Raw genomic sequence first — 16,007 nt, forward strand, 5'->3', positions numbered from 1 at the left:
ACAGGCTAATAAAACAGTAAAAACTGTGTAATCTCTCTAAACATTCTTTTTCTATGAAGCTGGTGAAGCTTTGACAAAACAGCAATTCAGAAATGAAGTAAAAGGCCTTCTTTGGGGGATCAGGTGACCCTTTCACAGGGGTTGTGTGTCAGATATTTATATTATGACTCATAACAGTAGCAAGATTACAGTTATGAAGTAACAATGAAAATAATTTTATGGTTGGCGTCACCACAATACATGGAATTGTATTAAAGGGTCCTAGCATTAGCAAGGTTGAGAACCACTGCTCTAGGGCAAAGGCACCTTAAAAATGTTATCCCTGAAGGATGAGTGAGACCTTGTGAATATATACAGACATTCACACTTTGCTATGCACTTCCTTAAAATACACTGTAAGAAATCAGTGTTGATGAGAATTTATGCAGTATTATTTAGACATTGAGAACTGTGCTCTGTACACAGAGAAGCCCTGTGGGAAAATCAAAACAAACAAAACCAGTGCTCTGGCTTCATCTAGCAGCTGATGGAAACAGATGCAGAGACCCACAGCCGAACAATAGGTAAAACTTGGGAGTCCTGTGGAATGGGAGGAAGAATAGAGGGAGCCAGAGGGGTCAAGGACACCATTAACCTGGGCCTAAAGAGGCTCACAGAGCCTGAACTGCCAACCAATGAGCATGCATGGGCTGGATCTAGACCCCCTACACATATGTAGCAAATGTGTAGCTTGCTCTTCATGTGGGTGCCCTAACAATTAGAACAGAGGCTGTCTCTGACTCTATTGCCTGCCTTTGGATTTCTCTCCCCTAGGTGGGCTGCCCTGTCTGGCCTCACTAGGAGAGGATGCATCTAGTCCTACTGAGACTTATGTACCAGGGTGGGTTGGTACCCATGGCGGGGGAGGATAAGGGGATGGGATAGTGGGGAAGGGGGTATGGCAGTGATGTTGGAAGAAGAGGAAGGAGGGGCCTGTAATCAGGCTATAAAGTGAAGAAGAGAAAAAAGGAAGAAAAGAAAGAGGAGAAAGATGGAGGAGGAGGAAGAGGAGGAAGAAGAGGGACGGAAGGAAGAAGAAAAAGAAGAAGAGGGAAGACAAAAGAAGAGGAAGAAGGAAGAGGGGGGAAGAAAAAGAAGAGGAGGAAGAAGAAAAAAGGAGGAAGAGGAAGAAGAGGGAAGAAGAAAAAGGAAGGAGGAAGAAGAAGGATGAAGGAAGAAAAAGGAAGGAGGAAGAAAGAAGGAAGAGGAGGAAGAAGAAGAAAGAATAAAGAAGGAGGAAGAAAAAAGAAGGGAGAAGGAAGAAGGAAGGAAGGAGGAAGAAGAGGAGAAGGAGAGGAGAAAGAGGAGGAGCAGCTCTCTATCACTTACCATGGATACTCAACAACCTACTGTCATTGGGAAAACAGTTGATTTTTTTTCTTCTTTATTAATTTATTCTTGTTATATCTCAATGGTTATCCCATCCCTTGTATCCTCCCATTCTTCCTTCCCTCCCATTTTCCCCTTATTCCCCTCCCCTATGACTGTTCCTGAGGGGGATTACCTCCCCCTGTATATGTTCATAGGGTATCAAAAAAAAAAACACTTATTTTACAGATTAGTGGAAAGACTGAATTAGAATTATATAGCAGAGTTAAAACAGTGCCTGGTATAAAATACTCAAAAGTATTAGATGCTATTACTCCACATGAAATAACTTTGGCAGCAGCCTAATGTTGAATGGTAGATGAATGTTTTAAATGATTACATATTATATTATAATGCTGAATAACAGAATAGTGTTTTAAATAATATATTATAGATTAGAATGTTGAATGACAGAATGTTTTAAAAGATTACAGTAAATCCAGACAATGGCATACTATTAAACAGTCACTAAAATGTTGTTTGCAAAGAATTTTAATGTTGGAAAACTTTCTGAGTTAAAAGTGAAAAAAACGATAGAAAAATGACTTCAATTATGTAAAATGCATAACTATTTAAAAGAATATCTAGCAGAAAGCATACCAAATAGTAAACATAGTTTTGATAGCAGAATTTGCCTTGCAAGCTGTTGTTTTCTTCCTTGTATTTCTCTATACCAGGGATCTTTTTCTTTTTTCAGTAAGGAAGAATCAGGAAAACACCATAATTTTGAAAGATGAGAGTAAGGCAACAAATGTATGTCAAATGTATAGAAATGCCCAACATTTCATATGTGATGTAATGCAGAAATGACTGTGGCTTTCCAAAACTCAATTATTTTGTTAAATTTGTAAATAGTATCAATGCAAATAAATGTCACAAAATACTGTTACTAATGCAAATAAACACTGCAATGTGCAAACAGAAACACCCCTTGGTTAGACCTGTTTATAAATGTGTAATTGGGTATAGCCACGCACTCCTTGCGTAAAGCTACCCACACTCTCTCAGGTCAATCTCCCCTAGTTTCTACATGGTTCTGACCCAGAATGCCCCACTGACCCTAGCTATGAGCAATCTTCAGGCCAAGCCTTCTATAAGCACACTCCATGTTCCAGTAGCTTTGACCTTTTCTGTCCATCAAACCAAATCATTCTTATCTCTGTTGCAGTTTCCAAACACCACACCTCCGGTCCACCCATGAGAAAGACAGAGCATCCCCTTAAGTCTGAGGGTTTCCTAAACACTCTGCAATTCCGTATGCGCAATCGGCTCCCTTCCTGTAGAACTCCAGAGCTGTGTCTGAACTCATTTCATGCTATCTTACCTTATCTGCACAAAGCATCTTCATTTCAGACAGCCAATCTCCATTCCTAGGAGCTGATCTGTAACCATGTAGTCATCAGCCTCAGTGAGACCTTGACAATTTTAACATCAGGACCAATGGAAGTAAATGATCACAATTTACAGGAGTTTATGACATTTGGCTTCTTAATAAAACATTCCTTTTAAGCAAATCTCAAAGGAACGTCCTACTTATCCTTAGCATTCCCACTATATAGCACTGAGTTGGGCATTATGTATATTAGCCAGTGCCAAAAAACCAAATTCCAGTTACCATGTTTCAGTTTTCACCCAACCACCAATCCTCACTGGAAATTAAAGATGTCCACTTGTTTTTGCTGGTTCGTGTGACAGCGCTCTCGGCTGCTCACAGACTAGCCTATCATCTAACCAATTCCAAACTTTACAAACTGATTCAACACAATCTAAATGCACCATAAATTTATATTTGTTAATCTTGATAGTAGAACATTTAAACATTTCAAACTACATACAAATGTGACAAACAATAAAAAACAAAGAAATCTGTTGACAACTTAGTTCCAAAACATCACTATTTCTAATACTGCAAGTAAGCAACAAGACAGCTTACACAGCTCTCCAGAAAACAGTGTTTTTGGTGGAGTGTTATCAACAAAAATCAGCACAACCCCACACAATAATGTCTCCAATTTATTATCTTTTCCACAGTACAAATTTTTCACAAACCATAAATCCTTTGCATTTATTCAAAGTCTGTAAACAAGTGCCTGGATCCCCACACCCCCAACCTCAGTTTAAGCATGTGAATGTTTTAAGTCCTTCGATCAAGTTTTAACTCTTCCACTTGTATAAGGAATCAAGAGCCTTCTCTCTTTGCATTATTTATAGTTTATCATACAGCCTGCAGTGCAGTAAATCACAGTGAAAGCCCTGGGGAAAACAAAACAACATGATCTTTACAGCAGGACTTGAAACTTTATAATAATAAATGCATTTGAAGAAGCGTCCCATAATAAAAGTGTGGGTTTTCATTTCCAGAAATCAAGTCAATTAGAAACCCTAGTTTCTACTTAAAAACCCATTTTGATCTAAAAGTGAAAACAGTCCCCTATGCACAGTCATTTTATAAACTCTATACAGTTTTACTTGCAGATTTTTTTCCAGTCTGGAAAACAGTAGTGCAATTAGTTTTACTTCTTTAAAGTTATTTAGTCCATGATGGAAACAGCTCTGTGGAAAGATAAGAAGATACTCTGGTAAACAAGAAATTTTTGCAAGCCCATGCTGGCTTACAGTCCATTAAAGCTTGTAAGTCCATAGCGGCTTTCAACAGAATGCTGTTGTGTACATCACTAACATCAATGCAGTAATAAATAGGCGGAAATAACTGTAAACTGTCTCCTCTCGATGACCTCAGTAACATCTGACTTGATGAATTGATTGTGTGGTCAGTTAAATAAGCTGACAGACAGTAGACAGTGGCCCTTAAGGACATTTCCACTATGGCATCAAGTCTGGAAAGCCCCAATGGAGTTACATTCCTAAAATTAAAATAAAAACGGAGTGGAGGGTGGGAGATAAAAGTATACAGGTGCCACTTGAATGGAATTCCATCCAGTTGGCCAAGTCACTTAGACTTCTTCTTGAAAAGGCTTTTGATTTTTGATGGCTTTTTGCTTTTCTCGCCGTTATGACAAAGGTCATGTGGGATGCTGCTAATTCGGGAAACATTCGAGGCTTCCTGAACTGGCTTGTTGTCATTGCCAGTTGAGGAGCACGATGTGTGTCGAGGTTTAGGCACCGGGATGCCAGTAGAAAGCTGGTTCATGCTACAGGACTTTTCCAAGATGCCATTGTACACTTTGCTTGCAGGGCTGAAGATCATGCTCTTGGTCTCCGTGAGACCCACACACTCGGGGGAGCCCCGGGAGACATCCGCTGTCACTGGCGAATCCCCCCTGGAAGAATCCTCCAGGGAAAGCTCATCTCTTGACACCTTTCGAGAAGATAATGTTTGGTATATCTCAAGGCTTGAGGGAGGAGACTGTTTCCTTCCAATGGAAGAGTTTAAGGAGTCACATTCTGAAGCTGTGTCTGGTACTTCCCTGGATGAGACAGACAAGGGTAAAACTTAGATCTACATGTTCTTAAGAGTAACAGCAAACATTCTACCAAATCAACTTTCATTACTTATTCAATTATAAAAAGAGATATGCCATAATTATAGATAGGTAATATTTGAAAATTTTTCCTCTAACATAGCCTATTATTTCCATGTGTGTGTGCACATATATATATGTATTTGTGTAGATATCTGTGTGTGTGCATGTGTAGACTACATGTCAACACTGAGCATCTTCCTTGATTGCTGGCCACATTATTTTTTGAGACAGGGTCTCTGACCCAATCAGGAACTCGTCAACTCAAGTAGGCTGACTAGGTAGTAAGCTAGAGCTCCCTGTGTCTCCTTCCCTTCCCCTGCTGGAGATAAGACATGTGCGGTGGTACGTGGCTTTGACACAGGCTCCAAGGGCCGAATTCACCTTCTCATGTTCAGTTAGTAGGCACTGCATTGTCTGAGCCGCTCTCTAGCCCCAAATCTGCTTAGTTTCTAACAAACAATATAATTAAGCTATGCTGTCTTTCAGGGAAATGAAAATGTTTGCATTTTTGAGTTTTCTTAAGCTTTTCAGACTTTTGCTTTTCTTCAATACTATTTTTCTTTCTGAATCACAGAATTGCCAGTATATTTTTGAAAAGATGGGATTTTATTCACTACTTTTAATGTTTAGTTATAAGCTGATGAGAAAAAATATGAACACTACACTAAAACAAAAGCTCTACCAAGTTTGGAGGAGACAATATGGAATGGATGAAAGATAAAAGGCAAATATACAATTCGACTTTTCAAAAATGGGCATTCACTAAATTCTCACCAAATCATTTCTTTGTGAATGTTTCCCCACTTTGTAAAAAGGAATAAATTCAGCAGAACACTAAAGCTCCTGATAGTCACCATCAAGCCTACCAGCCTCTTCTGAACATAACAAAGCCCTGGCCCTTTTTATCAGCACCACTTTCCCTCTTGCAGAACCACCACAGAATTGCCCTAAGTGACTCCACAACTTCCTCAGTGGCCTCTCTGCTTCTGTCCTCCAGCTACTCTGCACAGGCACTGAAGTGACCCTAAGAGCTCAGTCCCCTCATGTCACGCACTTGCTCATGACTTTCCACTGTGTTCCCTCAGAGCAGAATCCAAAGGCCCTACACATCTATCTGGCTCTTGCTTATCTCCCAACCACAGTAGTCTCTACCTCTGCTCTAGAACAGCCTTCCTCTTCCTTCAAGACACCAACCTTGAGACTTCCTCAGGACTTTGTACCCACTGCTTCCTCTGCCTGGAATACACTCCTCCCCACAGCTCTGTGACTGGCTGCTTCTTGTCATTTAGGCAACTGTCCCACCAGGAGACGCCTTCCCTAATCATCCTATATAAAATGGCATTTCCTTTGCTTTTTTCTTATCTGAATTTATCATACTAGCATGGCTTAGTAGCAAAAATGATATTTTCTACTCTCTTCAGAAAAAAAAGAACCCTAATGATATTAGGCGATCTTATTAGCCATTACATTCTCTGCACTGTGATTGGTGGCAGACTCACAGTGAGATTAACACGTTTTTACTGGATGAAGAACGAGTGAAATCCTGAAGAACAAGAGCCATCTCTAATTGGTTTCTGTGTGCACTTATTAACACAACTCTATTAAAGACTTCAAAAATGAAAGGCAAAGTCAAGGAAAAACTGGCAGAAGGAAATGAGAAAAGAAGTAGGACTAAAAACAGAAGAGCAAAATAAAAGCTTACATGGTAATACTCTCCAGCTAGAACTACCCAAGGCTATCTTACGTGCCTTGGGAGCTCAATGTATCAAGTAAACAAAACATAGCAAAGACTAAACCCATATTTACAGACTGACATAACTAAACAATCACTCATGTTGAATGGTCTATAACTATTACCATTTTTTCACCTTATTTACACTAGTTTACTTCTGACAAGCATTTGAAATTAATTTTAGATATATATTAGATTGCTGAACTTACTCATTTGTTTTACTCATACTATATATGTAAAGGTTTCCTTAAATGTGTTCTTTTTATAATACTTACAGTATATGTGTGTATTATCACATCTGTGTGTGGACCCTTATTTATGTTATGTGTTTATGTACAAGTCCTATGGCTCAAATGTGGAGGTCAGAGGACAGCTTAGCAAAATTGGTTCTCTTGACCCACCATGTGGATACTGGGAAATGAACCAAGATAATCAAGCTTGACAGCAAGTGTCTTTACCCAATGAACTATCCTGCTAGCTCTTAAGATTTTCTTTATACAAGCCCCTAGAAGAAACATAATCCCCTAGTCTCATAAAGAAGGAATGTGAAAAGAATACCAACCGCAGGAGATGTGGCTCCTCCATACTCCCCTTGTCCTGTTGTTAAAGCTGTTTATCTCATGCAAATCACCAAATTTTCTTATATGCTAAAGTAGGAGACTTTGATTTGTCTTTAGTGTTGCATTTTCTTCTACCACTCCAATTCAAAAAACAAGCAATAATCTAATGTATTGCTGCTTCCATATAGCTAGTGAGGTCTGCACCACAGATACTACACAATTGAAATTTATGTTTTTTATTCTTTTATATATTTTATTTAATGTGCATTGTGCATTATTTAATTTTGCCTGTGTGTATGTCGGTGTGAGGGTGTCAGAAGCCCTGGAACTGGAGCTTCAGACAGATGTAAGCTACTATGTGGGTGCTGTGAACTGAACCCTAGTTCTCTGGAAGAGCAGCCAGTGCTCTCAACTGCTGAGCCCTCTCCCTAGCCCCCAGGGTGTGTGTGTCTGTGTGTGTGTGTGCACATGCGTGTGCATGCATGTGTGTGTGCATACACACACATATATATTTAATGTACATTCTTTCTAGAGCATGTTTCCTTTGGAACTGAACTCAAATCATATATACCACTTACATTACTGTTTTTTTTTTAAATTACTTCCCCTGTAGTAACATGTAATTAAATACATGTAAGTTTTATAAGAAGATATGTGCTTTTTAAAAAAAGAAAGAAAGAGAGCTGTCTGTCATGTATAGACAGAAAGGGTTGGCTAACCCGTAGAGAGCAATTACAAGTAGAGCAGCAGAGGTGTTCCCTGAAGTAAAATTCCTCTCATATTTATGAGGCTGCTGTGAAGTTTTGACATGTTGTGTGAAATCAGAACTTAATTAACCTTCCATAACAGAAAGGTTCTGTGGGCAGGGCAGTTTTGGTGTCCCCTGCCATTTTCCAGAAGCCACAAAAAAACTACTTAGAGAGTAAAGCCATCTTGTTCATGACTTGTTATACTACAAAGATACATAAATAAAATGCTATTCATAACAGGCTCCCAGGGAAAGGTACATCAAATTCTCTACTTCTAGTGTGACTGCAAACCCTGATTATTTCCTTAGGAATAAGCTTCAGAGAATGCCTGCTAATTAAAAAGTAACTTTTTCTAGACAATAAAATAATAATGGGTGAAAGTGTTCTGATGGTAGTACCACCCATGTGGTAGTTGTAAGGAGCCACCTAGGCCACCAACTCCAGTGCTAATATGTGGTAAAATCAACACCACTCTGTTTGAGGAGAGAAATATTTTAGAACTGAGCTCCCACAGCCATGGGTCTCACGGTGTACTGCCACCATCAAGGCAGAACGGAATGCATGCTGCTACACTCACTATGGCAAAGAAATTACGTCATGAATTTCATTTAATTTTATCATTCCACCCCTTAAGCTCTTGTCACTTTTTGAGCCCTGGGTATGTGAAACTACTTATATGCTAGTAAACAAATGATTTTGAAATTCCAGTCATGGCGATGTCTCTTTATGTGCAGGAATACTCAGACCCAGGACTGTATTTTACATGTATTTTCACTTGTCAAGTATATGGTCAGAGACCTGAGTCAGCTGCATTTGTTAGCATCTACACAGTTGCATCTCAAACATGCTCCAAAACCCAGTGGCAGCAGGGCTCTCAGACAGGCTCTCAACCTCACAGGGCTCTCGGTCATCCCATCAGAGATGAAACGGGTGCTGATGAGAAGGGATCTGCAAGTACTAAGGCCTCAATCAAACTCACTGATATTCATAAATACTATCATTCAGGCAAGCAGCTCAGCAAAGGCAGGACGTATAGAAGGCTTTGAAGATTAGGTCACCTGACAAGGAACTGTGGGTAGCCTTTAGAAAGTGAAAGCAAACAGACCCCATGTACAGAGGTGGCACAGAAACAAGACCTCAGCAATATAACCACGAAGAACTGAATTCTGCCACAAATACAAGAGACTCAGAGGGGACTACAGATTCCACATGAGAATCAGCCCAGCCAGCACCTTGATTTTAGCCTCTGATAGCTGAACAGAAAACCCAGTGAACCCAGCTGCATGTCAGGTGCACAGAGCCCGAGTGTCCACAAACGGGGCATGGGAAGCCCCTGAGTCTGTGCACCTGTTGTGTAACCACAGCACGCACTGTAGCAGTGCTCCCACCACCTACCCACTCTTCTCCCTCAGTCCCGCACAGACCCACACCCTGTAGTTCATTACTCGCCAATACCATTGTTTTTCAGCAGTGAAGTAGATGGCTTCCTCCTCCTCCTCGTTCCGATACAGAGCAGGGCAACTGGACACGGACAGAATGTCTGGATCTGGGGAAGGCAGTGAGTGCTGGGGATGCTGGGGGTGGTGAGGATGCCGAGGGTGGGCAGCCAGCGGAGCGTGTGGAGGAAGCTGAGCTCGCTGGGACTGTGGGGAGGACGGCACGATGCTGCGACGAGAGCGGCATAAGCTACTGCTTCTGGCTAACGATCCAGCAGGTTTCGCTACAGCCCCTGAAAAATATAACCCAATGAAAACACTTACAACCACCAACATGTCCCTTAACTGTCTTCTTGCAAATATGTACACAAGAACTGATGTAAAATATCAGGTGTAATGCTTATCCCAGCAACTATATTAACAACCGTCATTCTCTACCACCAACGGAAAAATTAAATAGTAATTAATATAAAAGTGCTAAAAATGGTAACGGGGTAAAACTAAAATAAATGAATATGAATGTAGTCTTACTGTAAAAATCTAACACTATTAAAAACAAAGGCTTAAAACTTTACTCAAAATCTTTACATTTAAAGTCCATACAGCACACTTCTAAGGAGTGATAAACTGTTTATGAATGCTCATACTGAAGCAGGAGAGAAACAGTATAAAGTATCAATGGATAGTGTTGATATATCACAACCTGTTTGGCCTTTAACAAGGTTTAAATAAAGACTGCACAGTCTCTCAGCTGAAACCAATGCTTGCTTCCTGAACACCGGCCCTTATACACCAAGCCTGTGCTGGGTCCCTGTGCCTGCTGCCTGTCTCAAGCTAGATCTATGCAGGTGGAACAGACTCATCCTCAGTTTCTTTCCCTGCACTAGAGCAGTCCAAGAACAAGCTTCTCAGGCCAGCTCTCCGCGCCGCGTCCTTCATGTGTGCTGTCAGACCACACTCTCGCACCCTCTACAAAATATCCTCCTTCAGAAGCTCACACTATTGGACAGCACGATCCTCAGGCGCATGTCAGTCCCCTCTTCCCAACAGTCGTTCTGGCTCTAGCCAACCCACCATCCGCTCATCACCACCACTGCCAATCACAGTATGATGAAACCACAGAACGACAAGAAACGAAACAATTCTCCTGGTAGTCAGAAGTCATAGATTACCTAAACAGAAACTGTAACAATCTGGTTGATGACAAACTACTTCTCACCAGCAACTTCAATACACTTAGGAGAATATGCAAAATCAAATTAATCTACACTTGTTATTATTTTCCAGGAAAAGGCACTTTCTGCCAAAGACAGACCTTATCACTTCTAATTTGTTTAAGAAAACACTACCCAATACTATATTTTTAAGAAGGAACCAAACGGAGGAAAGAGAGGGGAAACATCATGATAAACAGAGACACGTGAGAACTAACCCTCTAACAACATGATGTCATGAGGAACACTCCACACAGCAGACAGCACCAGACAATATTAACACACACCTGAGGTATTTATAAAAGTCAAGTTATGTGGAGCCTTTAATTGTTGAGAATAGGAGAGAAGAAAGAGGGCAAGAGAAAGGGAAGGAGAGTGTAAAAAACAAACCATAGTTCAGAGGCCCAGGATAAAACAGATTAACAAGTGGTTAAACATCTGCATTAAATATCCCCAAAACATCAAGGAAGAAAGTTTAGGAATGGTGTGGTATTATTTCATACTCACTCAGGGTACAGAACCAATCCATCAAATCAAACCAGGTGTGAGTGAGGCTACAGAAGCAGAACTCATACATTGGGGGTGAAAATGAATAAAGCCCTTCTGAAGGCAATTTGGCAATGACTAGTGGGAGAGGCTTTCCTAGTGATTAAAAATCATTTCAGAGGGTCCAGAGAAACTCTCAGAGTTGTGCATAATGGCTAACATAAGGATGTGTGTTTTCACTGTTGTTTTTAAAAGGAAATTACACAGGTATCTCAGGAAAAGGGAGAGACCATGGTATTAAATGCTACAGTTGACTTGTGTTAAACAATCACTGTAAATTTAACTATGTAAACATACAGAAAAACTTTGAAGCACATTTCTGAGCAAAGAAGTTGCAAAATGATACCTATAATCCGATGATACTTATGTCAGTGTTCTAAGTGTGCAGCAATGGCATATAGTTCCATGAATACCATGCGTGTGATAAAGTACATTCTAATAAGCTTTAGAATAACATAACTTTAGGAGAGGTAAAGAGAAATGGTGTGGTTCATTTCAGAAAAGCAAGTAATATAACTTGCTTACTTTTGTGGTGGGCGGGCATTGTTTTCAGTGACTTTAAGTACATACAAAGGGCTTTATAAGAAGTTTGAAATATATTACTACTACACCCTACTCTGAAAGCATTTACAGAGACTTAAAAAGTGGGGAGGAGGAGTAATTCTAGCCTCTATTCTTCCACTCATAATAAAAGTATCAATTAACAGTTTCTGGATTTTCTTCATGTAAAATTACCGACAGTCTTATTATGTGTATTTGAATCTTTTGTTTTGTTCCTTACATACAACAAGCATGCTTCCTGGACATTATTTCAAGCATAACTAATGCATAATATAGACCACTAGAGAGGTATTTCCATGAAGCACTTTCAGCATACCTTCCACTCTAGGCTTATACCTCACAGCCTCTGTCTCCCTAAGGTCCAGAGCTTAGGCTCTTGTAGCAAAGCAGACTGCAGTACACTGGGTGGCCACTAGGTGGAGGCACAGCTCACCAATCCTATGAGCAATGAGTTTAATTTCTAAAACTACCTATTAAATTTCAAATGAGCTCTTGTATGTTTTCATATTTACAAGTATAAATATCTATGTATAATACCATAATTATTTAAAACATATGCCAATTATCCACATTTAATATAAGTATTTTCTTTTAATGGACTGGAGAAAGAAAAAGTTTTGTGACCTCCAAACTTCCAAAAGTGTTTCTAAAGCAGGAAAGAAAAAAAAATTTAGTTATGGACATGGATCTTCCTCAAGTACAATTCTGATTCGTAACAATTACAGATTTTAATGAAAAACTATTTTTAAAAGGTTTAGTTTTCAAACAAACATGCATTTAGAAACAGTGTTATATAAGGTCACATATATAAACAAACAAATAAAATAGACAAATTCAAATTGTAAACTAGCTTAAAAACTGACTTGGCTACAACTATTACCATCTCGCAGCCCAGACAAGGAGACAAATGAGGTCACCAGCTTCTAGCGTCCCCCAGACTTACAAGCTGTTCCTCTCACTGGAAGAGTCGCTGCCTCCTCACCACACACAGACCTAAGCCAGAGAACTGACAAAAGCATGCTTATTGGCTGGGAATTACCTGTCAAATTAAGAGCTTGATTTGATCACCACTGTCTTATACAATCAGAACTGCTCTAACAGTTTTAAGAAAGCTGAAACACTGAACAGAAAAGGTGAAACTAGAAATTACTCAGATAAGATGCTTGGTTGGCCTCAAAATCTAAAATTTTAGGGTTTCAGTCAACCAGGGAGTAAACTAATATAGTTCTCCATTCTTCAGAGCTTTGTTCTATTGATATTGCAAAAAGTCCCAAATGTTGGAAAAATGGACCAAACAAGAAGAATTAAGAATAAAATATATAAAAATAATTTCTAATATTAAAAAGCCCTGTAAGTGAAGACATCTGTAAGTGCAAAAAGTCAAAAAGTTAAAGCATTCAAATTTTATCTTACCAAAATGTTTTTCACAGAACCAAACTGCAAAGCATAGCCTACAACTAGGCCATGTTAACACACACACACACACAAGGCCTCTTTTGGCAGGACTCAATCCTAGCAGGAGCATGCTGGCACACACCAGTCACCCTACTGCTCACAGGCTGAAGCCGGAGGCCAGCCTGAGCTACACAGCAAGCCTCATCTTCAAACAACTATATACACAACACATCTGACTTTTTACAATCAAGCACAGTTTAATTTTGCTAAAGGTACATGTATTCAGTAGTCCATGAACTAAACAGAGCAGGGTAATGCTATTAATAAAAGAATACATTGAAAAGCAAAACAAAAATACTAAACAAAGAAAGTCTTGGGAATGGAGTAAATCATAAGCTGACTGAAGAGTCAAGGGCTGACTACAGCAGAGCTAGCAACCAAACCAGCTTCTAAAAACTTGCCTTCATCTTTCTTTCCACTGCAGGTTTCCCTCAGAGTTGAGCATGCCGTTTATATAACCACTGGCAGTCAAAATGCTGTATCCATCCTTTTTTGAAATGACTCATTTTAATTTAATGAGAAGTAATGGTTTAAAAGCAAAATCCTACAATGAGTTCTATATGACAACTGCTGAAATATAAATATGTGCTACATTACATAAGTTAGGCACTCATGTTTCTTGAGAAGGTATTATTTCTATGACAGAATATATAACCTATTCAATAAAGAATATATGTGAGAATATCTCATATAGTACTCTCAAAGAGTAAAAAGATTAAAAAGAAACAAAGAAGAGTATGTTTTCCCCAGAGAGTTCAAAGTACATCAGTCCTAAAAGGGCATGTCAGTAACTTACTTTACAAACTGAAGCAACACTTTGCTGAACTGGCTTACCTGGAAACTGAGACACTATCGGGGGTGTATCTTCGTCTAAGTCATCGACTCCTCCAGCAATGGGGTATGGTGGAATGGAGACTCTGGGCATCACCACCCAGCTGTGGTCAGAGTACAGCGAGGAGGTGAGACTAGGGAGCCCAGAGTTGTGAGCTATCTGAAAGCCACAGATCTTCTCAATCTGCTGCCAGCGAAAAAGCCGTTCTCGCAAGCACGTCGTTAGCTCAGAGAGTGCTTTCCTGAAAAGTCAACGGATGAATTACTTATCACTTTGCAGTCTTTCATATGATATTGAAATAAAGACAATGACAGGAAGAGACCATGGAAATTGACTGAAAATATCCAGTTTCACAATTAGTATAAATTATGTCATTAATCATGCTTCCCTGATTAAATATACATTATCTATGCAGTGCACAGCTGAACACAGACAGACAGAATGGCAGAATGGCATCCTCACTTGGCTTCCAGAATCTTGTGGTCTACTTCATCCAGGGAGGAGCTGTGTGCAACATGCAGGGTCCCAAAGACTGTGCTTCTCTTCTTTTTAATTTTTTCTGCCTGAAAACCAAAAAGGTAAAAAATAAAAGTTAGGTTTAAGAAAATGACTACTTATATAACTAATAAAGTTGATCCTGGTTCTGACTGTATTAATGATCATGAAACAGGTAGAAAATTATTAGCCAAGATACAGACATGTTTTCAAAACAAAGAAAACAAATGAGAAAGAAAGCATGCTTTCTCAAGTCAAAGACATTTAAAGCTTTGTTCTAGAGAACTGTTTCTCTTATTTCTATAGCTGAGGAAGACCAGAATCTTCTATTAAAACCAATAGAAAAACATTAACTAAATCCTACTGCAATGAGGTGTTAGTGAGACAACTATGCATTTTTCTGGAATTCAGATTAAGGCTTACTCTTATTCCACACAATGTAATAAATGCAAACATGAATTTCTAGTAACTACTGACCTGCATCAGATATGAGGCAGCAACCTGGAGGAGAAAAGCTCCGTATAAAACGTTTACAATAGTGATGACAATGACAATTTCTCAAGGGCATGAGGGTAATTTTGAAAGCTATGTATGTACTTCTCTAGGAAAAGCAATTTTACTTTAAAATTCAATAATTGCGAGAGTCAATTTACATGTCAAACTCAAATTTTAAAAACAGAATCTTCGTGAAGGGCCTTCACTGAGGTCTTTGTATTCTGAGTGACTAGTCATGAAATAGAAGAATACCTCCTCCTTAGCGATGGCTAACTGCATCTCAGCGTTCTGTCTCTTGATATTGTAGTACTGTACTTCAACTTCATGTGTTAGCTGAAGCCACTTCTGCAGTGCATCGGGGACGGACCAGCTGCTTCTCAGCTCAAACTCCTTTTCAGCCTTTTTTAGAGCCATGCGGACCTGAGAGGACAAGAGGAATAAAACACGAAGGAAGAAAAAAAAAATGAAATAAATGTTGGTACCAAATTAAAAAGAAAAACTAATTCAATTATGGATTTTACAAAAATCCTTTAAAGTCAGTAAATCTAAATGTACTTCTCATATCAAAACTGAGGCTGACTTAAAGTGTATCCTAAATTTACTAGTCAAAGCTGGAAAGTCACAGGTTAGAGAAGGGGCACACATGCTCACACACAAAGTCAAGAATACATATCATTTTCCCCGTGAGAAACTATGTCTTGCCTTCCCTGTAAGGATGAAGTCTTTTTCCCACATGCCATTTAAGGGGGACAGCCAAGTAAACAAAGAAAATAAGATGCCTCATGTGTTAAGTATAATAAATGCTAAGGAAAACATATTGAGAGAGAAAAGTCTCACTAAGAAAGTGACAAAGAAGGAACAGACAACCATTTCTTGGAATTACTCACTTAAAACTTAGATAGGGTGGTGGGATTGGTAAGTATAACTGAAAACCTTCCAGAGAGCCACGCGTGGGTGCACTATGGAGCACACTGACTACCTTCCAGAGAGGCACAGGTGCACTGTGGAGCACACTGACTACCTTCCACAGAGCCACGGGT

At 39.5% G+C, this 16,007-nt stretch overlaps 1 protein-coding gene and 1 long non-coding RNA gene across 4 annotated transcripts in view; one reads left to right on the top strand and one right to left on the bottom strand.

Moving 5' to 3' along the window:
• Positions 1-16,007, top strand: part of LOC311607716 — a 612,504-nt gene that overhangs the window by 162,280 nt on the left and 434,217 nt on the right. The gene's annotated exons all lie outside the window — the stretch shown is intronic.
• STIM2 (stromal interaction molecule 2) overlaps positions 3,175-16,007 on the bottom strand; it is a 126,514-nt gene continuing 113,681 nt past the window's right edge. For all 3 annotated transcript variants that reach the window (XM_084799705.1, XM_084799706.1, XM_084799707.1), the window contains exons 8-12: positions 15,220-15,387; positions 14,440-14,540; positions 13,980-14,218; positions 9,389-9,662; positions 3,175-4,835 (exon numbers count right to left, since the gene is read on the bottom strand). In XM_084799705.1, the coding sequence (XP_084655831.1) occupies positions 4,358-4,835; positions 9,389-9,662; positions 13,980-14,218; positions 14,440-14,540; positions 15,220-15,387 (1,260 nt within the window). In that variant the 3' untranslated portion in view covers positions 3,175-4,357. The remainder of the gene's footprint in view (positions 4,836-9,388; positions 9,663-13,979; positions 14,219-14,439; positions 14,541-15,219; positions 15,388-16,007) is intronic.

This window comes from Acomys minous (assembly GCF_964271855.1).
Source record: "Acomys minous genome assembly, chromosome: 10".
NCBI classification, from domain to species: domain Eukaryota; kingdom Metazoa; phylum Chordata; class Mammalia; order Rodentia; family Muridae; genus Acomys; species Acomys minous.